This window comes from Trichoplusia ni, chromosome 18, assembly GCF_003590095.1.
Source record: "Trichoplusia ni isolate ovarian cell line Hi5 chromosome 18, tn1, whole genome shotgun sequence".
In the NCBI taxonomy this organism is placed as follows: domain Eukaryota; kingdom Metazoa; phylum Arthropoda; class Insecta; order Lepidoptera; family Noctuidae; genus Trichoplusia; species Trichoplusia ni.
The window spans coordinates 125403-149588 of NC_039495.1; the positions used below are offsets into that span (position 1 = coordinate 125403).

At 34.7% G+C, this 24186-nt stretch overlaps 1 protein-coding gene across 1 annotated transcript in view; it reads left to right on the forward strand.

Moving 5' to 3' along the window:
• Window positions 1-1732: 1732 nt before the first annotated feature.
• LOC113503109 overlaps window positions 1733-24186 on the forward strand; it is a 114645-nt gene continuing 92191 nt past the window's right edge. The window contains exon 1 of the mRNA XM_026884927.1: window positions 1733-1765. Coding sequence (XP_026740728.1) covers window positions 1733-1765 — 33 coding nt within the window. The remainder of the gene's footprint in view (window positions 1766-24186) is intronic.

Consider the following 24186-nt stretch of genomic DNA (forward strand, 5'->3'; position numbering starts at 1 on the left):
AAACATTTCCATGATACATCATAATAATGGCATTCCGATTACCATGGCAACCTATATACCCTATCAACAACTAGCAACCTTTATGTATCTGCAGAGACAATAGATAATATCGATCCAATACCGAAGTTATCAAACGTGACCTCTAAACACTTCGGACACCGCCATCTATCGACGTAACGGCGACACACACTCGTAAATTACCACGAAATCGCCAATTAAACTAAATTCCGCCAAAACTCGTTATTACAGTATTAAAGGTGAATTGATAGCTGGTTTTATGGCCACAACACACGCCTACACTCAGGGTGTTTCTCTGGTCAGCGATTCTTGAAGATGTCCCCATTAATGAGCTCTTCAATATACCTTAAGAGAGCTATCAGGAGCATTAATATTGGATGGAGTACTCACTGTTAGACAAAATGGCGGATTAGTTGGTTAACTTGTTGGCAAACATGTTTTTTTTGGATTGGCAAGTTTTTAATTTTTGGGAAACGAACTCTTAAAGTAAGAAAATACATACTTGTCTTTTTCTTCTGTCACTATCAAAGCATATAGCTCTTACATTAAGTTATAAATATTTTTGAACTAAACACTAAAATATATTTTTCTTATTACTAACAATCAGCTCACCACTGTTTGGTGTACATTGCTTTAAAGAAGGGTTCATACCTGCTTGAAGAAATCATACATACTTGACATCATATAAATAACTAGCTGTTGCCCGCGACTTCGTCCGCGTGCCTTCGAGGAATAATATTTTTCCCCGTTTTTGCCACATTTTCCATTGTATCTTTGCTTCTATTAGTTGCAGCGTGATGTTATATAGCCTAAAACCTTCCTCGATGAATGGTTTATTCAACACAAAAAGAGATTTTTTCAATTTGAACCAGTATTTCCCGATATTAAATAAACGCGTTCAAACAAGCGCGTTCAAACAAACAATCAAACAGACAAACTCTTCAGCTTTATATATTAGTATAGATTAAGAATATCAAGACGCAGTGAGCTAGTAGTTATCAATACTCAGCCCTTCCCTGTAAAGGTCTGTGCCCACCAGTATATTTATTATTATTTAAGACTTCTTTCGTAGCTACTCAAAGCCGCCGTGTGTCTCACGTGAACAACTTAAGCGGTGCAGGCGAAAATTTTCCGATAAAATTATCATAATGACTTTAGTACCAAGTAGCCTGTAAATGACAAGCTAATCTCCGCGAACGTGAGTGTACTAGTTTCTAGGCTATATTCGTATATGGTTTTTGTTACGGTCTATCAGCTGGTTCCACACTTTCTATTGGTCCGGTTTGTCGGTTGTTTGGGTTTCGTTCGCAAAGGTTAAAAACGTAATGCTCTTACTGAGGCTGCGATGTCTGTCCTATTTTTCGTCACCAGGTTTTACCTCATAACCGTGATAGATTAAGGGCATGCATTAGTAGATCACACAAATGCTCGTCTCGGGATGAACCCGCGAAACGACGCACTCAGTGGGTTTGGCGTGGTGACCTCAACCACTCGGCTATCCGTGCAGTCAATCTGACCTCCAAACGCGATTCACTGGGAACTCAATACCCTTAATACGATAATAATATCAAATATAATTACTTCGACAGTTAAGACCAGATTAACGTCATATTATATTAGTTACAGATTGATACAGTAAGCGTTCATTAACTTTGTAATTGTCTTAAGGTCATTGTTAGGCTGCCTGAATTAATGATGTGATCTCTAGTCTGAGATGTATTACTGCATGCCTGAGAAGATAACTGAGGTTAGAGTATCGATTGGTTTAAGTTTAACGTTTATAGTGCTTGAATTATTTATCAAGACGTCAATTTAAATTATTTGTAATTTATCCTATCGCAGGTCTGCTGGAATAAAATTTTACCTTTGCATTTTACTGGTGTAATGTCGTTATAGTAAAAAAATAGGGCAGACCATCTCCAAATCTAAAATTATCCAAATCTATAAAAGTGGGATAAAACCTACCCTATGTGTTGATCTTGGTTATAAACTAGCTGCGTACCAAGTTTCGTCTAAATCCGTTTAGGTTTTTCTTGAAAGACGCAGGTGGCTATTTGCGCTATTTTACTTCAAATTGACTGAAGTTAAGGTGAAAAAAATCATCAAAATCTGCTAACCCAGTCCGAAGATTAATGTAACAAAAACATACAAAAAAAAAAGGAATTCAGATCCTCCTTTTTGAACACGGTTAAAAATAACTCAGTTAATTTAACATCAAAACAGACACCACTTAGGAAACTGCCTGCTCCAAGAACAAGCGTTAATACAAGAAAATTGCGGTTCTCACCGCTGTACCCACGCGTAAGAGGTCCGCGTAGGCGTACTCTATGCAGTAAAAATATTATCTGAAGTAAGTAAGCTGCTCTCATGGCCGCTACATTTTTATCATCTGGATGTTTATAAGAAAATATTATAGAAGGGATACTTATTAAGGGCGGTGATGATATAGCTTGGCTGAATTTCAATTAATGTGAAATGAAAATGTGCCTTGAATGAGACCTACGTGCGGATATCAAGAATTATACATTCATTTGTGTGTCAAGTGTGTTTTTTTACCAGTAATCAATAGATTTTCTCTGTAATAAAATTGAAAATTATACAGAAATGTCCTGCATTTTTTGGTGACTTTAATTTTTTTATTCAAGTAAAATCACTACATAATTAATTTTAATCGTTGTTTTTATTTAATTATAGCATCGACCAATCATCACCAAGCAGTCAAACCATCCTAACTTCAACTCAAACTATTATAAACTATTTTGGCACTTAAGGCTCTTAGCTCAGAAATATGCGACCAAAGATACGTTCGCGCGTGGGGGCCGCCGTTAGGGCTGTCCCATATTTTTGCCGGGAGCTCAATAAGCGAAGCCATGACCAAGTTTGCCAACGTCTTCTAATTAATTTCTACTCCGTGCCGGTAAAGTGGGCGGACACGGGGCAAGTCACAAGCGGAGCGATGATTATGAATTTAAATTTATTTTGTAAAGTTAATTCGTATTGCTTTGTTTGAAGTTCATTTGTCAGTTTTTTTTGTACTGATTTTTACAAGACACTTTTGCAGAGTTATAAATTACTTCAGACAAATTTTAGACAACATTGAAATGAATAAAAGTGCATGAAGATACTAATTCATCTCGTGTGTCTTATATATTTTTGTCTTTCATATTTCAAAAACCTAGTAAAGGAATCGATACACGTGCGTAAAAACTAGTAAGACGACCTCCGTGGTCGAGTGGCGTACGCACTGGTTTCAAGGTGTCGCTATCTTTGAGGTCCCGGGTTCGATCCCCGGTCGGGTCAATGTAAAAATTCACATTTCTACATTGAATTCCATAACACAAGTGCTTTAGCAACTTACTTTGGGTTCAGAACAATGTATGTGATGTTGTCCGCATTTTAAATTTAAAACTAATTTTCTCACTTTTATAAAAGCATTGCGTTCTATATATTTTGAATCACTGAATTCCTCCTAAACGGCTGGACCGATTTAAGTTTTTTTAAGTATTCGTTTAGGTAGTTTAGATTCACAATCGTATTGTTATATACCGTACTAGCTGTTGCCCGCGACTTCGTTCCCGTGGGTGGAAGAAGATGTAAGTTATGATTTATACCCCTCCTGTTTTTTTTTCACATTTTCCATTGTATCTTCGCTCCTATTAGTCGCAGCGTGATGGTTTATAGCCTAAAGCCTTCCTCGATTAATTGTCTACTCAACACAAAAAGAATTTTTCAATTTGGACCAGTAGTTCCTGAGATTAGCGCGTTCAAACAAACAAACAAACAAACTCTTCAGGTTTATGTATTAGTATAGATATAGATAAGCATTATACACTTTCATTCAGCTAGTTTACTAATATAATTTGAAGGATGAACCCTTTCTTTAAACCCGCTGTTAACTTATTCTCTACGCCACAGGTTTATGGCACTTTACACGGGTGATAGTGTAACTTTACTGAGCTCAGAATTGGTGAGATTAATTCTATAACAAAAGCGTTTGATCTGGAGTGCCTCTTGACAATCATGTTCAATGCCGACGATTGTTTATGTGTGTTTTGTCATTATTAATTATTCATTTCCAATGTATTTCTATTTAAATAAATACTAAAACTGGAAAGGCAAGATTTTGACTTAAGCTAGAACTAAAGCTGGATAGTTCGAGAGGGTCTCCGTGGCCTTTGTACACAGCGGGCAAAGGAAGCAACATGGGTTGGTCAGAGTTAGTAACAATGTGACACTTCTGTCGCTCAACCCAAAGCGGAGGAGCCTTTTGATACTTTCCCACCCGAAATAACAGTTAGGACGCAAGCCAAACGCACTATTCGCTTTTCCGAGATCTATAAGAGGTCGTCGAGCAAGAGTCAATAATTTAATAATTTACACTTTAGGAAAATTCACAAATCAGTAGGTACATTTTATAACATCAAAATAACAAAATATTATGTAATGTTTGCAAAGCATCACTTCACCGTTCCTATAGTTACTTTGGAATGTTGTTTAAAATTAATCAAAATTAATAACTATAGTTTTCTAGCTGTAATCGAATACTCCATTTTTTATTATTTATTAAGCTTGAAAAGTTTTTTGTTTACATTTACTACTGACATACTTTGTAATATTTTCATCTGAAATTCAGCCTACAATGTCTACCCACATAATAAAAAGTTATTTAATAACCTAACACCAACATTTCATTCCCAACATAAAAATGTTAGCCACGCCGCCTAGATTTATTAGGTCTCTTGTTATAAAAGGTTTCTACGTGGCCTGAGAACTTAGCCAGAGCTCAAGACGGACTTAAAACTAAGTAAATAGCCAACTTCAGAAACAAAATATCAAGGGATGGTATTTACATTAGCAATATTAGCAAATAGATGTCTAGACTTAGTTTTATTCTATTTAGTAATCATTATTTGTTTTTGTTATGAAATACCAAGAAAGTATTTATCTAATATAATGAAATTAAAAATTTCGTCGTGAAAAGTTATAAATAAACTCGATGTAGCGTTTGTAGCCCCCACGCATGCTACGCCGTAGCACTCCGTATTAAAAATTGTAGACATTTCAGCCTAAAAATTACGACTCACTGTTAATAAATCTTACTTTATTTATATCTAAGCATGCTTTAATATTTCATTGCTCCAAACAATAGTCTTTACCCACGTGTTTTTCTCTTAGTCTTCGATGAAAACAATACTCATCAGCTAACGCCTGAAAGGATCACGTTTCAGTTTCTCATGGATATAAAAAAATAGTGATAATGTTTGCTCTCATCTTGTTTGTCAGATAACCACTAGTACTGCCTACGCAGGCTTAAGAGCGCTATCATAACATACATATTAACTCTAACACCTACGAGACTACGATATTTTTACACTTGCAGACCTAGTATCACAATATGGATTAAATCCTTTTTTGTAAAACTTTTTTAATGTCTATTAAGCCTACATTTAGCTTGATTCATCTCAGAAAGGGATTAAATAAGTTTGTTCTGTTTTCCAAAGATATGAAAAATCTGAGTTCAAATTGAAATAGAAATAAATGTAGTGGATTGTTTGAAAGTTTAACTCGTCTTCATATTCATTTTTTTTATATTTGATAAGCAGAAGAGTAGCATAAGTTAATCACATAAACTTCAACTATGTTTAAAAAGAAAAAAGAAATAATAAAATACTATAACAAAATAAAACAACATACGAATTTAAATTCGAAATGCGACGCGTGGCAAAAGCAAACATTTAGTGAAAAAAACATAAATTACTAAACAAAAAATAATATCGAAACGGTATTAACATAAACAGTTGCATACTAATGGCTCTATTTATAAGTCCTTTTTAACCTTTTTGGAATGAAGCGACGAGCCTTAATTATTAAAAGGGCTTATGTCCACACGTAATACATTAAGTTTACGATAACGACAATAATTGGACCCTGCTCAGGCTGTCTGCCAGACAGTTCACATTCTAGCACGCAATTGTTTAATTTAAATTAAATTGGACATCCCGCTCATTTGTTTTGCGATATATAACTATGAGAGAAGGCTAGAAGTGATGCTTTTATTGGAAGTAGAAATTTAGCACTCAATCCATCGTTTCTTTTATGCTAATACAAAAAACGATATACATGGTCTTCTTAGGGGTCGCCTATCGTCCTATTCTTTTCGCAGTTATGTCGGGGACGGTTCCTGGTCTAACCGGATGCAGCTAAGTACCAGTGTTTTACAAGGAGCAACTGCCTATCTGAGCTCCTCAATCCTCAACCTGGGAAACACGATACCACTCAATAAGACTGGTTGTCTAAGACTAGCTTCTATTATACTAGCCAATCAAGTGACAAAAGCAGAAATACTCAATTAAATCCTACAAGCATTTCCCATTGAAAAGGCTGCGGTTCTAAAACTTAAACTTATAATTTGGAAAGCTTAAAGTTCGTAGGGTATTCTGAAATGTTTCGGAAGGAAACCCGGAGCGGATGAGATGTTACTTCTGCGGTTCAAATCGTGCTTAAGGGATTGGGTTAAGAAAGTTAATCTGAGAAAAGTTTGCTAAGTTTAATGTGTTCGTTTTGCGTAGGATTGAGAACCACTGTGTGGAAACTGTCGTTTATTTTAATTGTTTTTATGGCGTTTAACAGACGACCATTTCCACCAACAAAAATAAGACAAAAATACATACTTATCTTACGAAACCTAATGTTAGTAAATAAACTTTACTTTGAACATAAATTCGTCTAATTATCCGAATATAAATGTGCTCATTTTTGTATAAAGAGAGAAAATAAATAAGGTAAGTTGTCCCATAAGTAAACTCAAAAAACGAGTTCGTTCCCTCGTAAATACGACAAAAGTAGATAAGTAAATATCCTTAAGACGTTGGAGTGTCTGTGTGTTCTACATCCACTTAAGTAAAGCTGAAAATTTCAGGCTGAACCTACAGTGTGTGTTGATAAATGAATCTATTACAAAACTTGTATTGTACCTTTAACGTTGCTTAATATGTACTAAGAATGTGTTTTTTCTTGTGTATTAAAACTAAACCTTCTTTTTTATTTTGATGCGATTGACGTACAACAATTTCTATATAAATAAATAGACACTCATGATTTTCTATACCTTCTCAAAGTTGTTGCTTCCTATAATGTATTAGCCTTCTATGCCTAATTTGATTAATTTTCTCTCCTTACCTTTCTTTTGTAACATGTAGGTAGTTTCAATAAACCTTCACTGTTATCCAACCCCCAAATATTATAATACATCGTCATACACAATTTGGTCATGTAAAACCCGACAAAAGCTCTCCAAACAATGTTCAACCCAAAGAAAACACGGTACATTTATTAAAGTGTAGTGTACTGTGAGGTGCGCCTGTGTAACAGCGGATATTAGGAGGCTCGACACGCCTGGCGGGTTCCACAGATCGCCCGGGATACGGATGCCATCAAATGACGTCATGAAGGCTCTATACAATCTACGCAGACCTGAGGTGGGATCCTTCGGCCATAAAAGCCCATTTTGTAAGAGGAAGTCTTGGGTATAGTAAGAATGTTTAGTTTGGGGCTTACTCGATTACTGGTCTTATGAAATTTGTATTTGTTCGTTATTTTTGGTTGGTTATAGCGGTTCCAGTGTTAAAACATTCTCGCCGTGGATGTTGCTTTAGGTTATTTTGTATGAAGGTCTCTTTGGTGACTTATGAAAAGATAATGTAATCCTATTCATCACCGAGCATCCATCTTTAAGCTGGGTAGGTATAATAACTTAATTTTAGAAACACCATTTATACAAATTCAAAACACCGAACGTTTTGAAGCATAGCAAAAATATATCAAAATTGAAATAGTCATGCACATAAAAAGCTCTCTTTATATTGTGGGACAGTTATATAAATCCACTACAGTCCACAAAACAATAACATAACATTGCCAAACTGTACTATCTAAACAGTTTTCGCAGTAAACGTATAACCAACGACTATGCCCATGACTTACAACATATTTTACGACTAACCTCAAAAGACAAAGAGTAATAAGCAAGTGGAGTGAATAAAAAAGTTAGTTTCTTGTTATTTCCCAAGATACCTTCTATGCTGTTTATAGTGAATCCAAAGATGTATGTGCACGCTAGAGAGTTCACGTTACTAAATCCAATTGCTCCTCAGTTGAAATATTTAATGTTGCCGAATAAGCAAGGCTAAAATATTCAAGACATAAAATAGTGGTAGAAGTTTTGATATGTTAATTATCTTTGTTTACGATCTTAAGTCTTACCATAGAAGCATACCTCCAAAACGTCCATCTTGTGCGCAGTGCGCTTCTGACGTCAGCACGGCTCTCCACGCGTTCACTACTCTGTGCCGCGACCGAGTTCCACAAACAATACCAATTTGTCCTAATATCTCTATAAACGAGCTGTAGCCGAGAAAAACTTTTGTCATTTATATAAAGCCGATGATACAAGGCTCAATTGTAACAATCCTGTTGCCTGTTACACTGGCCATTTGTCAAAAGTTTGTAAATTATTGTGGAGTTTGTTGGACGGTTGGACCCACTGTTTTTATTTTTTGTAACCGTAATTATTAGTTACGTAACTGACACATACTTGGAATAGTTTATTTTGTTAGGTTTGGAAACTCCTTGGACTTAAAACAATGTTAGGATACTGGCCACTTAGATAATTCTGAAATTTAAAACTATCAAATTTAAAAAAAGGAAATCTTTTGTGTCAAATTAGTTTGTTGTTTTGTTTCCACGAGATATACCTAAAAATCTTTCTACGACTAAAATCTTTAACAATAGGTAGTCAATAATGTGATTGGTAAAAATGTTAGATCACGAAGTTCCTCAATCCTTTCCTTAGCCGCTGGCACGTGTTACGGTATTGCTTGCCAGGTCCAAGTTTGTTTGGAACTCGGTCATAAATTCGACTGCACAACTGACGAGTTTCAGGACGTGTAGTTTGTTAGCTAAAGTAACGACAACTGGACTGGCAGGGAAAAGGATAAATAGTTACTTTTTAACGGTTGAATGCATAAGCGTAAACGTTAAAACAAAGCTTTTGAGGTTTGCTTTACTTTATCTAGAAATTTTGCCAGGTTTAACAGCGTAAAAAATTACTTTGTCGAAGGTTAAAGTTAAATTATTCCTGAACTCTGAAGGGAAAGGGAAATAACACTTAAATATAAGAAAAAGACTACGGCAAATTAATCCCTGTGTCGTGGAAATTCTGTACTAAGCATCGAAAGCAATATAGCACCCTACACAGCGTTTTTCTTCCATAACTATAGGTATATTTAAAACGTTAAGTAAGCCCTTTGAGCAGGCGAATAATAATTTAATCTGTATTTAAATCAAGTCTTAATGCTGAATACATTTGAGTTTAATTTAATAACGAAGATTTTTCGCCACTCCTTAACAATATACTGTTTATTATTTTCCTACAGCAAATATTCGGGCACACTCAAACTCGTTAATGACTAGGGATTCTCTAGTATCGATTCAAGTAAGCCGATTCAGACTTCAGAGAGTAGGCTTAGTTAAATGGATATCATTAACGTTTCTAAGTGCGGCAATAACAGTAGGCGTCTTGTTTGAATTACAAACAACCTGATAAGGTCTCAGTCAATCTAACTGTGTATTACGGAAGCTATTTATTCGTTAAGTGCAAAATTATGTCCATCAATTCGATGTCTTCTTTTTGTTTCGATGGATTATGTTAGCTTTGATTAGCTCAGGAACTAGTCGATCGAAGTCTTCTGGTGCAACCCTCTCCTAGCATTTCAGTATTACTTATGTAGAGATCCTTGCAGTCACACCTCGTGTCTCCTTTTTTACAGTTCCTCTTAGGTAAACCCTATACCTGTAACTAAGAACTGTCTGTTTGTCACTGGGCTGTCTCGTATGGAACTATGATACTCGAGGTTAGAGATTTCAAATTTTTATTAAATATGTATTTAGGTTGCCAATGACAACAAACACAGAAGTTAAGCAACGATTGCTACGGTCAGATTGACGGATGACCAATTTTGGATGAGATTTTGTTAATTATCACCTATTTTTACAGAAGCCCCAGTTTCGCAAGTCCGGCTCACACTTAACTAGTGACCTCATTTGATTCGCTGATTGACGAAACTCAGAACTCACTTTTAATTAAAATTACTATCCATACTGTGACCTTTCTAGACTAGACGTATATGTATCAGAAATACAACAACCAAACCCTATAAAACTCCCAATACAAAACGAGAAATACAAACACAAAACATATAAATCATAAATACTGCAGTTCGGCATCTGCGGTGGGCAAACGAGGAAACGATGTGAAGCAAGGAGGTAGCTATCAAACGGTAGTTAGGTCGCTCGGTACCGCAGAAACGAAAAGTGAGATTCGACTTTAAAAATAGACTGGTCCGAATAAATTTGTTCGGAATATCGGTTTGTTTGGACAGCATTGTTTTTATGGTGTATTACTTGATGTTTTAGCAGCTATTTTATTAGTTGTTTCTAGCTCATCACTTTTGTTAAGAATTTGAGAAATGTCTTTGAGATTTTTGCTGGTTGAGAAATCTGTCTGGAATCTATCATTGAGGTTTTGATTTTGAATTTGATATGAATCTTCTCATATTGATTTTTGATTGTATAATATAGAAAATAAGTATTTAGTTACAAGAAAACGATAAAATAGATTTATCCTAACTTAACTAGTAGTTTCTGAAACGAAATATGCAATTAGTTATATAGTACTGTTAATTTGGACTAACCAAGTCTCATTAGAAGCTCCATTCATAACAGATGCTGTTTTATCTGAAATTAAGAAGACTGAAAACAATCTACTTGTTAAATTGAGAGAGATTGAACAAAAAGACAAGTTAGGTTTCACAAAAAAACAAAGTTGCAACAAAACGAATATAGCAAGATACGTACGACAAAAACTAAGCATTCTTCACCTACAAAATTAAATGAAACATAAAATAAATATACACTACCAAAAATAAATTGCATGTCTGTACATACAGCTTGATCTGTATTGATCCGGTGACATTCAATCATCTCTGGGGAGAACCGCAAACATTCTGATGCAATGAAACCCAATATTTGCGTGACGTCACCGCATTATGTTGGGAAAACACTATACGTAATATGGGTTGACTTATTTGTAAAATGGAAACAGCATGAGACCGGTCAAGAAACATGATATACTGAATGAACTGAAGATGTATTTGAATATAGTCATAGTAAGTTTGTGTTTCTCTAATACAAAACTGACGTCAGCAAGGCAAACACAGATAGAGATGGTGGGATCTGGATTACACCTAACAACAAATTAAAACAATTACGCCCAAGAAAAACAATTGTAAGAAAAGTGGGGAAGCCTTTCCCAACAGTAGGACATTACAGGCTAGTAATAATTAGATACTTCTCACATTTTAGATTAAAGTTCTGAACAAGGCCTCTGCAATACTCTGCATGTTGATCCGGTGTTCCCGTGGATGCCTTTAAAAAGGACCAGGTCTCTTCCCATGAAGTTGTCCTGTGAAAATAAAGAGATAATAATAAGTTCGTGTTTTCTGGTGCTTCGTTATCATGTAAGAATAATATTAATAGTCGAATTATTTATCCTTTTTTTACTTTTAATTAGCCCCGCTGTATTTACATGGACAGGGTGCTGAGGTGCTCTAAATCCGGTATTAGGAAAATGTGACCGGTGGTGGTTGATTTTAACACACTGTTTTTATCGTGAAACTATCTTTACAGTGTGTACCCGTTTTTATTCCCACTTTTTCTCCACAATACTTAAAAGGCTACATCTAATTACTATACCAATTACAGTAAAATCTAAAAATTCTTAACATCTACCATTCAAATTCGACAACCGATATCTGTCACTCATTCCCTTGGTCTTGCTCGCTCAGCAAATCTTTGGACTTCATTTTACACACACGCAAGTCAACCCTTTAAGCTAAGTAACAATACATAGCGGGTTAATGACCTATAAACCTTCAGTGATTCGTTCCCTAATGTGTTTTTAATGGCTTACATTTTCCTATTGAACTGTCATATAATATGGCTAACAGATTTTACGAGAGCATACGACGCTTTGTTAATATTTGCGGCCAGAATTTATGGTGACTCTTTGGTAATTATTGTGCGAAAAGGATTTTTCAGCCATATTTTTGTTTTTCGAAAGTGTTTTTGAAAGGTTTGGGTCCTTGTTTTGTTTTTGAGCGTGGTTTTGCGTGGAAAGTATTAGCGGTAGGCGTGTTATGGGTAGATATTCTGTGCTCTCAGGCTAGGTATAGTTGTGACATAGTTCTTACTGGAAATTTACGTTTAATTGTACATAAAACTAGAAGTTCGCTGAATATAATAAACATGTTTACATGAAGAAGCTAACACAAAACCTTGATTTTTAACTTTCTACTGTATCATTTAATCAGTGAACGACATTTAATATCTAAATTAATCTATTTTTAATTCCCAAAAATGTAATAAGTCTAGTCATGACAAGTTATCCTGAAACTCATACATTTGACAATTGTAATATATTCACAATTACCAGACATTCCAAAGCTTGATCTGAACCTGACATGACACGAGATTCAGATAAGGTAACAAAAATAGGTCAACATTGAACCTTTCAGATATTTCTAAGAATTACGACAAAGTTCGTTGAACAAACATGACGTCACGAAAATAGCCTTCCCAATGGAAATACGATTGCCTAAATTTATTTTCATTCGAATCTCATTATCTTTCCATTGAATCCCGTCTGCATGTGACTTCAGAGAAGGTTTCTATAAATAAATTCACTTGTTTTCTTAAAGATTTCATTGATAATGTCACCGAGTTGTATTTTGTCACGAGACGTAAAGTTTTCTGATCGTGACACCGCTTTTAGGGTTACGTTTTGACAGCGTTAAGTACGTTTCTTATTTTTTCATGTTGGTGTTTTGTTTGGTATATTTGAATGGGTTTGATTTATAAGCCCGCTAAAGGGTATTTTTGAAGAGTCTTATCTAAAAAATCACATTTATTTTAGTAAAAAATCAGATTATTCCGAGATTTTCGTTGCGATTTTGACGCCTTATCAACTTATGAATAAATGTTATGTATTATTTTGGAATATCTTTACATTTATTAATCTGTTAAAATAGCTTACAAAAATAAAAATTTTCAATTTCAATAGAATCATATTCATCGATCATCAGATTTCAATATACTTAATACCTTTCCTTAATTTTTGATTTTTTTCATCATAAGGAACCTAGACTTTACGTCGAACTAGTCGGATTGCCCGGCTAGTTCCTTAATCATAAGCTGTCACGGATTTGGAGACGCAACGTCAAGCAGCCACTAGACTAAAAAATACCCGTGAGTAAACCGTTTTTAAACAAAAACAACAATAAATGAACTTCTGAAGAAAAAAAAAGTACGGAATTATATTATCGAAGCTAGTCACACACTTAACACTTTATTGTCATGAATGGAATGTTTCAGACGTCTCATTCATGATCCTGTAGTCGAAATTGTTCGTTTTTTGTTGACGTTTAGATTTGCTTATAAATAGACGGTATTGGCCGGATTGTGTCAATTGGTAGCACAATAATGTTATATCGAAATGTCAATGGCACTTGGATATTATGTTAAGGCTTGTAATGCTATTGTTAGAAGGAGATTTTTATTCAATGTTTTTGATGTTTTTGTAAGTACGTAATAAAGATAAAGGGCTTACTCGCATTAATTCAGCGTTACTTAGTTAATTTCAATAGGAAATATTGACATTTTTATAAACATATACTATATATATTGTCTCGAAACTTTTTTTGCAAATAATTAAGTAACTTGAAAAAAGTTTTGATTCTGCGTCAATTATATATTTTTAAAATATGTGAAGTTTGCAAAGAATCTTAAGCTGTATATTTTTACAAGCTAACTAAACGAAGACTGTTATAAGAAAATATAAAACTTGTAATTCTCGCTCCTATTAAGAATTCTGCGAATTTATATTGCCGTCAAGCACGGCGCTAGCATCGCACTCAATCTATTAACCGCTATCAACTAGACATTAAAATGCTCTACCACGAATTAGTTCCGAATTTCACCACCAGCATTCACAACTTTGTTTGATAAAAGGAAAAATTCTCGCATTTGAGAGGTCATCAGGCGAAATGTAAATTCTCCCTAAACATAAATTTCTTTGAGGAAGTTGAGCTAACAAGACGTAGAGTACATCTAGTGAATAAAGAGGATAGTCATAAATCTCAGCCGTTTGTTCTGCTAGTGAAAAGGCGAAAATCGTAAGATTTGACCGTGCGTAAAAACACGGAGGTTTTATTAGGTAACCGAGTTTACTATGCATGTAATATACTTTGTATTTACGGAACCCTAATGATGATGATGAACTGGAATTTATGAGGTATATTCAAGTTCTTTTATCCATAACTATTCTAATAGTATGTTTATAAAATGGTCGCTTTTGTTTTGTTTTATTTATATGTTAAAAGTTACTTAGCACTGCTGCGGGGCCTTCTCGACTTTGTAACGAAGTACTACACCTTAAAATAAATTCATCATTGGCCTAGCCTTTTCCCAACTATGTTGGGGTCGGCTACCAGTCCAACCAGTTTCAGCTAAGTACCAGTGTTTTACAAGGAGCGACTGCCTATCTGACCTCCTTAACCCAATTACCTAGGCAACACGATACCCCTTGGTTAGACTGGCTGTCAGACTTTTTCAAGCTTCTGACTACCTGTAATGACTGTCAAAGATGTGGGAATAACAGCCGGGACCCACAATTTAACGTGCCTTCCGAAACACGGAGAAACTCGTTATGACAAAGATGGTCAGTTGGTCACCCTTCTACGGACCAACCGCGTCAAGCATAGCTTAACCTGTGATCGAATCACTTATGCGGTTATAGCTTAGCCACGAGCTCCTCTACCCCTTAAAATTAATTACTAACACTAAATTAGAACGTGCAGAAAATTAGTTTACAAAAATTTCGGAGTGTGATCTTTGGATCAAGATAAAACATAAGAATAATACTATAGTTGTTCCTATTTTAAAATTCATTGCCGATAAATTTTATCCTAGCCATCAAATATATGGTCCATAAAATCAATGTTATAATAAACTTTATCGTTTAAAAAATGAAATTCAAAATATTCTTTTTTAAAAGTAATTTGCAGTCTAGACGTCGTTAAATACCTATCAAAGAGTATCGCAATAACTTTATATTAAAAATAAGTAAGAGTTTATTCGAGGCATTTTTCTCTGAAAACACGTTTTACATAGGTAGTTAAATATGATTATATTTTAATAATTCACAAGACATTTTATGTATTTATCTCCGGCGACTCTTAAATTAAGCATATTTTAACCTTTAATGTTATCTTTAGAAACAATCTTATAATAATGCTAGCTGCAAATATAGGTCCTACATATCAAAAATGATCCCGCGGAAACATGAAATTGAGATAAAAATTATCTTATGTGCTAATCCAGGTTATAAACTATCTCTGTGCCAAGTTTCGTTTAGGTTTTTGCGTAAAAGAGTAACAAACATCCAGATATTTATACATCAAAGCATACAAACTTTCGCGTTTCTAATATTAGTAGGCGATAGGCACAATATATTAACTTCGATTTGCCTTGTCAACAAATCGAAAAATAACATTATATAAGAATGAAAATTAACAAACGAAAAAATAATATTTAAATCGAATCTTGGAGGAGTATGGAAACGGAGATAGTGGCACGAGAATTTTGAATGTAAGATTACCTCTGATCAATAAGGAAAAACGATAAATCCATGAGATTTAATTTATTATTCGTTTGGTTAGGACTGCGGCATCAGTGGGCCAGAAAAAGTACCGCCTTTTTAGATAGCATTATTACAGCACTAGACGTCGAAGAACGACTTATCTCTTTCACAATTTCATAAGTATTTTACTACCTATATGATGTGACCGCCTTGAATAAGTGCGTTTGAACGGAAAAGCTCTGTAACTAGTTATGTTGAATTAAGACTCGCATTAAACACCAGTTCTCAGTAATCGCGTTTTGGAAAACTAGACCACGAAAAAACAAAAAAAAAATGGCTATCGTATTCCATTAGAACAAGACCCAATTGTTCTATTAAAAAATACTTTCACCTTAAATAACAAAAACTAATTAATTTCATTGTTTAGAGAAAACAATACAAATCAAATTCACGAAAAAGCTTTCCATTAACAATGAACAATGTCAAGGACGTCCTTTCCTTGAGACATCTTTTAAAAGATAAAAGAAAGGCGGAATTCCCTGTAGTCATTATTTCATTACGGTAATATCTTTACCGTAAGATTGTGAGTAAACAATGGTGATAATAAAGAAAAACGTAGATTTGTAAAAAAAATAACTATTCATGCATTTAAAACTGAAACAGCTGAGTAGAAACGTGAGAGATTTAAGCATGACATAAAAAAAAAATGACGCCTTTTCCTCAACAACGCTCATTTCGCGTTTGATTTCTTACGATGCAGCGATGGTACGAATCCTTATCAAAATAAAGAACGTAAAAATAATTCCGTAGTATAGGTATATTAGCATTGCTCCCGTGCGAAACCGGGGTGGGTCGCTAGTCTTTAATAAATTGCTGCCCAAATCAAACTCAACTCAACTGCAACTCAATCAAAAACATCCTCAGAAAAAATCGCTACCTAATAAAAACTTACAGCTACAATATACTTCAGAAAAAGCAAAAATAAGGTTATTAAGTCGACATTATTTACTGAAATAAGCATAAAACCAATATAACACACACATACGTCACACGTTACGGTAACGTCAATAAAAACGTCGCGCCACGTAAATCCGTAATGTACGTAGATCCGACCGTCACAAACAATAATCCTATGAGCGGGATGTGGGGGACATACGGATGTTAAGTTAGCAAGGCTTGGGTAGCAAAATTGTATTAATTTTTAACTAATAATTGCGTTGTGACTGCACAGATAGCCGGGTAGTAGGTATTGGCCACTACTCCAGACACACTGTGTGTGACGAGTCGTTTTTTTAAGAAAAAATAAAAAACGTTGTTAACAAACATTGATGGCATCCCATTCCAGTGCTACCACCAAAACCAGTAATTTCAATTTGTTTTTTTTTTCAAATTTTTCTATACCCAAAAGTTAAAACCTAAGATTTCCTAAGCATCCTACCAACAGTCTCATAAAATAGTGTGAAAATCTTTCCTATAATTTTTTTTTTATATCTAACGGATAGAAACATTTATTTTCCTCAAAAGATTCCTTAAATCACTCACTGATAAAAGTACAATAATTAACAATTCAATTTATAACATAACCAACCTTATTTATAGTTAAGTATTAAGTTTTATTATATTTTCCAAATTTTCCGTCACTGTGTCACGCTGAGCCCGGCGCAGGTACAGGTATTATTACGTTCCCTATTATTTACAACCGCAGAAACAAATCATCGGCCGATATAAGGCAGGATATAATATTTGTTTGTTGGTACATTCCAAAGAAAATAAAGGTTAAGCTTGTGCAGTATTTGTACTCAATCAGAATGTGCCGTGATAGGTATAAAAAGGTACTCGGTTTAAAAATTATAATAATACTAGACTCTAAGTGCCCGACTAGTTTCGGAACCAACCGAAAACCTTAATCATGAGCTGACGCGGCGGGGTCGCGAGTCGAACACCGCGTGTCAAATCGAGATTAAGAACTCCGGTTGGGTCTGAAACTCGTCGGGCAATCCCGATAAATACGATTGAGTAAACCGTTGCATCATTTAATAATGAATCAATTTTACAATAGTTACTATAAAAAATATTTTGTGTTTATTTCAATTCTACTTGCGGATTTAACATTTTAGATTTATGCTCAGATGGCTTATGATGTACAAAGTCAGGGGGCATTTTAGTTCAATAAGAGATTGCAAAAACACAAAATTATTTTAATTTGTAGCTTTAAAACTCTCGAGGATTTGTAAAAAAAATATATAAGATTGTCTCCAAAAACAAACCTGGCAACTACCTCACAGAGTATATTTCCTTCACGTTATCAACCGATGATACTCATAATATCTGGTAGGTATTCATATCATATCGGTGAGGTAATAGAACACTTCTCTCCGATGAGATTGGTTGCCAATATCGATTTAGATGGATGAGGGCTGTATACTAGGCTATATTAACTGCGGTACTACAAGTAATCTCAGGTACACACCATAAACTTTAGGATTACGTATTAAACTTATGATACGTCTACAATTTGTGATCTACAGAGATGGACAGCAATGGTTTTATGAATAAGCCGATAATTATAAATCCTGAATATTACAAAACATTTTTTTTTAAATGACTGAACCACACAATATCAATCGTATTCTGTTCATTCTTTCTGTATATGCTCTATCTCTCCCCTTTCAAAACTTCCAATTTCAACGAATATTTTTTTAGTCTTTATTTGTCTTGATCTTTTTTAAAAACTACAAAAGTTTAATAAAACAGTATTCATTTGTATTGCAGTTGGACTCAAACAAATCTTAAGAAAATGAACCCAAAAACAGAACAGGAATAATCATTAGTAATAATCATAAAATCTTCTTCAAAATCCCTTTAAAGCGACATTACTGGAATATATTTAAGGGGAAGTTTTAACGAGTAACACGCGTGATAATGTTAATTGATTTATCAATGCGTTTCGTTGTGAAGTACAGTCGGCCCCATTAACTTTTACGTCGCCTATTAAGAGGGATAACTGTCGGAGTGTCAGCTTAATGTTTCCATGTGGTATTGTGGAGAAAGTTTCCAGTAAGCCTGTTTGTACTTTTTAAGCTGGTCTTGTTTAAAATGTTTTCATCTTTTATTTCTTCTTTGGATTGTTTGACGATTCCATTTTAAGAATTTTTGGCAAAGTATGCACAAAAAATACCGATTTCGGCAACTGCTTGGTAAATATTACAAATTTTATATTATTTAGCAATTAGGATTTTTTGTTGGTACTAGAAATGACTGATACTGAAAAAATATATTTCTGTAATTTAAATCTTCGCAAACATAATGCATTGCGGCCTAGGATAGAGAATCGTGGAATGACTTAGGGGAAGTCTTTACTGAGCATTGGGACATAGTGAGCTAGATAAAATACACATACATCGTCATCGTCGAGAAAGATATTTTCCCTGAAAATATCTACTTACTGTAAATAACTACAGCCTTGTTAATCGCCTCACTTTACCATAACGGCATTCCATCTCATATTTTGGCACACATAGGGCGAAATAATTAAGCCTATGAAGGGTTTGACAATACCATCACTTTTATCACGACTGCTCAAACTAGGACTACCGCCATTGTGAAAGCGGGACACCGCTAACCGAAAAGTAGAGCGCGCTCTCGCTCTAACATGGAGCAGTCCACTTGGCTTTACCCCTTCAAACGTCCATAGAGCACACAGTACAAAAACAGGAAGGTTAAAGGATCATGATACCTATTCATCACAAATGGCTTACGACCCCAAATTGAGCTAATACATCAAGAGCTGATCTGACTTACTGGTTTGCTTATATAACGGCAGCAATAAGAAGAAGGGTGGGTAGAAATATGACACTCATTTGTCTTGATGGGAACCCTCGAGTATGGGAGACATACAGTGCTGCTGTTCCTAAGGGTTATGGTTGGAAATTAAAGAGGTGTGACTGTTCTTTCAGGGGTGAAGGAGTAAAAGCTTAAACTTTCTGGTATTTTTGGATCAGGTTAAAATGATAATTCAATAAATCACTATACATGATATTCAAAATTTTGCAATAAATATAATCCCTGACATTATAACTGAACCAGATTTCGTTTCAAACGGACATGCAAAATTTCCGATTTGGCATAATTTACAAAGCTTGAATTTTGATGATTAGAATGTTTAGCAACTATCTCTAATAATTTGCTATTTAAGTATTCAATTCCGCTGTATTCATAAACGGAATATTAATTTCTGCAATTTAAACTAAACAGGTGGAATAGTCAAATCTCTCTCTCCGTTTTCATGAATGAAAGTAAATTAAAAAGTGTTTGCGTATAAATGGAATAGCTTTCAGAATCATTGGTAATCCCAAAACATCCTCTTAATTTTTTTAAAAGGATCTGTTTATTAAAAATCTTCCAAACGGTGATGATTACAAATATTATTTTTTTGTCATAATGATTATTCTTCTCTCCATACGCACTGTCATTTTTAAAGTTTGAAACGAAAAGATAATTAGAATAAATACAGATAATGTTTTTCTGTATCCGCCATAACAAATGTAAAGATTGTGTTTAAGCAAAGCCTGGTACGGTAATAAATGTCATGGGTGACGATTTGCTTTTCAGCAGCCTATTCATATGAAACCCTCAGTACGGCAAATTGGACTCTCACTTGACCAATCTTATCAATTAAAACGATTATAATTCATCCGCATAAAAACTCATAACACAACGTCATTTTTCAGTCCCAAACCCAACCCAAACAGCAAGAAGGTTGTATAATTACAATAAAAACGCTTAGGTCCAGTTTCACCATACTCTGTTAAATATTTAACGGTCTGTTAAGACAGATAACGGACTGTTAAAGTTATCGAGTGTCCCACCACGACTAAACGTCTGTTAACTTCGCTTAACAAGGCATTAAATCTAATCACCGGTCAAGACGTCTGTTAGACACTAACAGATTGTCAAAGTCACGTCAAAATGGACGCTGCATATAATTTTATTTTTGCAAATAACATTTTAGAAAATTTAGATTGCTTAGATGGAATTGTACGACGTCTCAGAATTTTTAAAGATCGTCATTGCTATTTCGAAGAATACGATGATGTCGATTTTTGTACCAGGTTTCGTTTATCAAAAGATATGACCCTTGATATTCTCCAGTTGATCGAAGATAAATTAGAATATCCATCAGATCGGTAAGTCGTCTATTAATTAATTAAGACCATCATGTACGTTATGAAATGCAAGAAATCATTGAGTAGTATTTTTATGCACTTATACAACCCATCTTATCGTGTGTGATATTTTGATTATATCCACCTACAACCTTATAACTTTACGAACACAGATTTACATAATACAGGTAAGATTTATAAATAAGGCTTATTCAATACATGAATGTTTTATAAAATTAATCATTTATTTTGTTTCAGAAACGAATCAATTTCACCCATAAATCAGCTTCTTTTGACTTTGAGATACTATGCGACTGGCTCCCAACAAATATCAGTTGGTGATTATTGCGGTATAAGTAAATCGTCATCTCACAGAATCATACACAGAGTCACTGCTGCAATAGCCTCATTAAGCCGCAATTGTATCAAGTTCCCAGACACAGTGGAAGAGATAAGGAAAACTCAGTTGAATTTTTATAATATTGCAAAATTTCCAAAAGCTTTGGGTGCTCTAGATTGTACACATGTACGGATTCGTTCCCCTGGTGGGGTAAATGCAGAATATTTTAGGAACCGGAAAGGCTACATGTCCATAAATGTGCAAGCGATTTGCAGTGCAAATTTAGAAATTTTAGATTTGGTGGCAAGATGGCCTGGCAGTAGCCAAGACCAAACTATTTGGAACGCTTCCTACAGGAATGCTTTGTTCGAAAGCGGCAAGTATAGGGATGCTGTATTATTGGCTGATAGTGGGTACATGAATCGGCCTTATATCATGATGCCACTGGACAATCCACAAACCCCAGAGGATATACTATATAATGAGGCTCAAATCAGAAGCAGAAATCCTGTTGAACGCATGTTTGGGGTGTGGAAACGAAGATTCCCTGTACTTGCCTTGGGGATGCAGATACAAGTGAAAAAATGTCTTGCTGTTATTGTTGCAACGGGAATACTGCACAATATTGCAATAAAGGGAAAGGAAGAGTTACCACCAGATGATCCTGAACTTGAGTTAATTATGCCATGGGAAGATTTGTTCCGTCAGGGCCATATCAGGGAACAAAGAAATAATGGAGTTATGAGAGATATAAATCCTAAGCGAAGAGAGCTAATAAATAATTATTTTAAAAGTTTACATTTAAATGCATCTCATAATTGATTTATAATTATTAGTTGTTATGATGTCTTTATTTTAACTGCATTAAATTTTATAGACCGAAAACAGTTAGTACCTTAAGTACAAATGAAAAAATCTTAAGTACAAATAAAAACATGATTCATAAATGTAACTAAAGAATAAAAACATAATGTGGTGTATTAGTTTAATTAAATTCGTTTGTAAAATAAAATAAAAAGTCGAAAATCATATATATTTTTTTAACATTTCAAGTTCCATTTCCAATTTCTCCGTTCTAATTTTTTCTTGTTTTAACTGTTCTCGTAAAATTTCTTCCTTTAGGGCAGCTTCTTTTTGGGTATTTTTCAACATGTTCTCAATAAGTAATAATTTGCTTTGCAGGACTTTGTCCTGCAAAGAAGTCTTTGGCCTTCTTCGGTGCAGCCATGTTGATGTCGAAAGTTCTTTATTGCCGGAAAGTGTAGTCGACACTTTAGTTTTCAAATCTCTTGGAGTCCAACTGCTCCACTTTTTATTTTCCACTTTCTAAAAAAAAATAGAAAAATTATTGTAATTAATTATTTCATAATTATAATGGCCATAAAAGCCACTTGTCTGCCAGTACCTACATAAATATTTTTACCCACCTCAGTTGGAATAATGCCTTTGTTTTTCTGAGACATACTGGAATCTTTAAATATTGGTGAAGAAGGCGCATTGGCATTGAGTACTGTCTGTGATCCCAGAACGACCCCAGACTCGATATCATCCTGGTAAATAAATAAAAAAATTACCTCGTATAATATTATGTTAATTAAAGTTACTATAAAAATATAACACATAAATATACTTTTTTATTAAGAACTTCAATTTCAGTATTTGAATTACGAAGTTCCTGATCTGAGAAATGTATATCAGAGTCATAAGGATTATCAAGTCCATCCAAAGTTGGGCCAAGTAACATTTCCACTTGTCCTTGAAGTGGTCCTGGTGGTGGAATGTCAGGCTTGCCTCCTCCTGCAAAGAAACACAATACTTAGCACGACTTCTCGGAATAAATCTATACACTTTTCTTTTTAAAAACGACTATTGCTCTAAGGAATTTAATCCCTGTGTCGTTGGGTTTCACAAACATACAATTCACATGCAAAAAGACGCCCAGACTCAGAACAAGCATTTGTGAATCACTCAAAATAATGCTTGTACTACGCGGGAATCGAACCCACGACATGCGGCGCACAGTGGGTTTGGCGTGATGACCTTAACCACTCGGCTATACCGTACAAGCATTGGATGTGCCTAGCTGTAGCATATTGTGTTCTTCTTGTTTTCAGGCCTAGCTAGTTCATGTTTTAAAACAAATAGCTGTGTCACCTACCAGTTAAAAAAATATTTTTTTTGGCAGCGGCTTTGTCTTTCCGTGTGGTGCGTTTGATGTTGTCCCAGCAGGTTTTTAATTGCTCAACGTGACGCACGTGAAAAGAACTTAAACAATTAAATTCTTCTGCCAGTTTCTTCCACCCTTCATTTTTCGTTGCACTGGTCACGGCATCCGTTTTTTTATTTTCCACGATATCCTTATGCCGTGAAATTAATTCTATCAGGAGTTCTTTTTCGTGTGTGGTAAAATTCGGTCCACGTGTCTTCTTCGACATTTTTTTATTTCAAAAAATCGCGAAAAAATTACACCGCAACAAACCGAACACAACTAATCAAAACGTAAACAACACCTAGATACCTTGACATTTCATTCGGCTAAAATCAAGAGAGGTTGCTTTCATTGAAACCTCTTGGAGCAAACGACGTTTGAAATTGATCGCATAGCATATCAAACGACGTATTATACGACTATGTAAAATGTCGTCCAATTCCATATAAATACACGTCGGAAGCGAGCACTTCAATCTGGTTGCTTAAAATAAGAGCGAATGACTTGCCCGTCATTCAGTTAAATGGCAGATTTACTAATGCCTTGTTAAATTTTTGCCGTGGGACACATGACGACATAACAGACCGTTAACTATTAACAATCCATTAGTAAATGACCGATTATGATTTAACAAACAGAGTATGGTGAAACTGGACCTTAACGTCACAAAAGAGAGTTTAAATTCATTTCGATTGTAGTT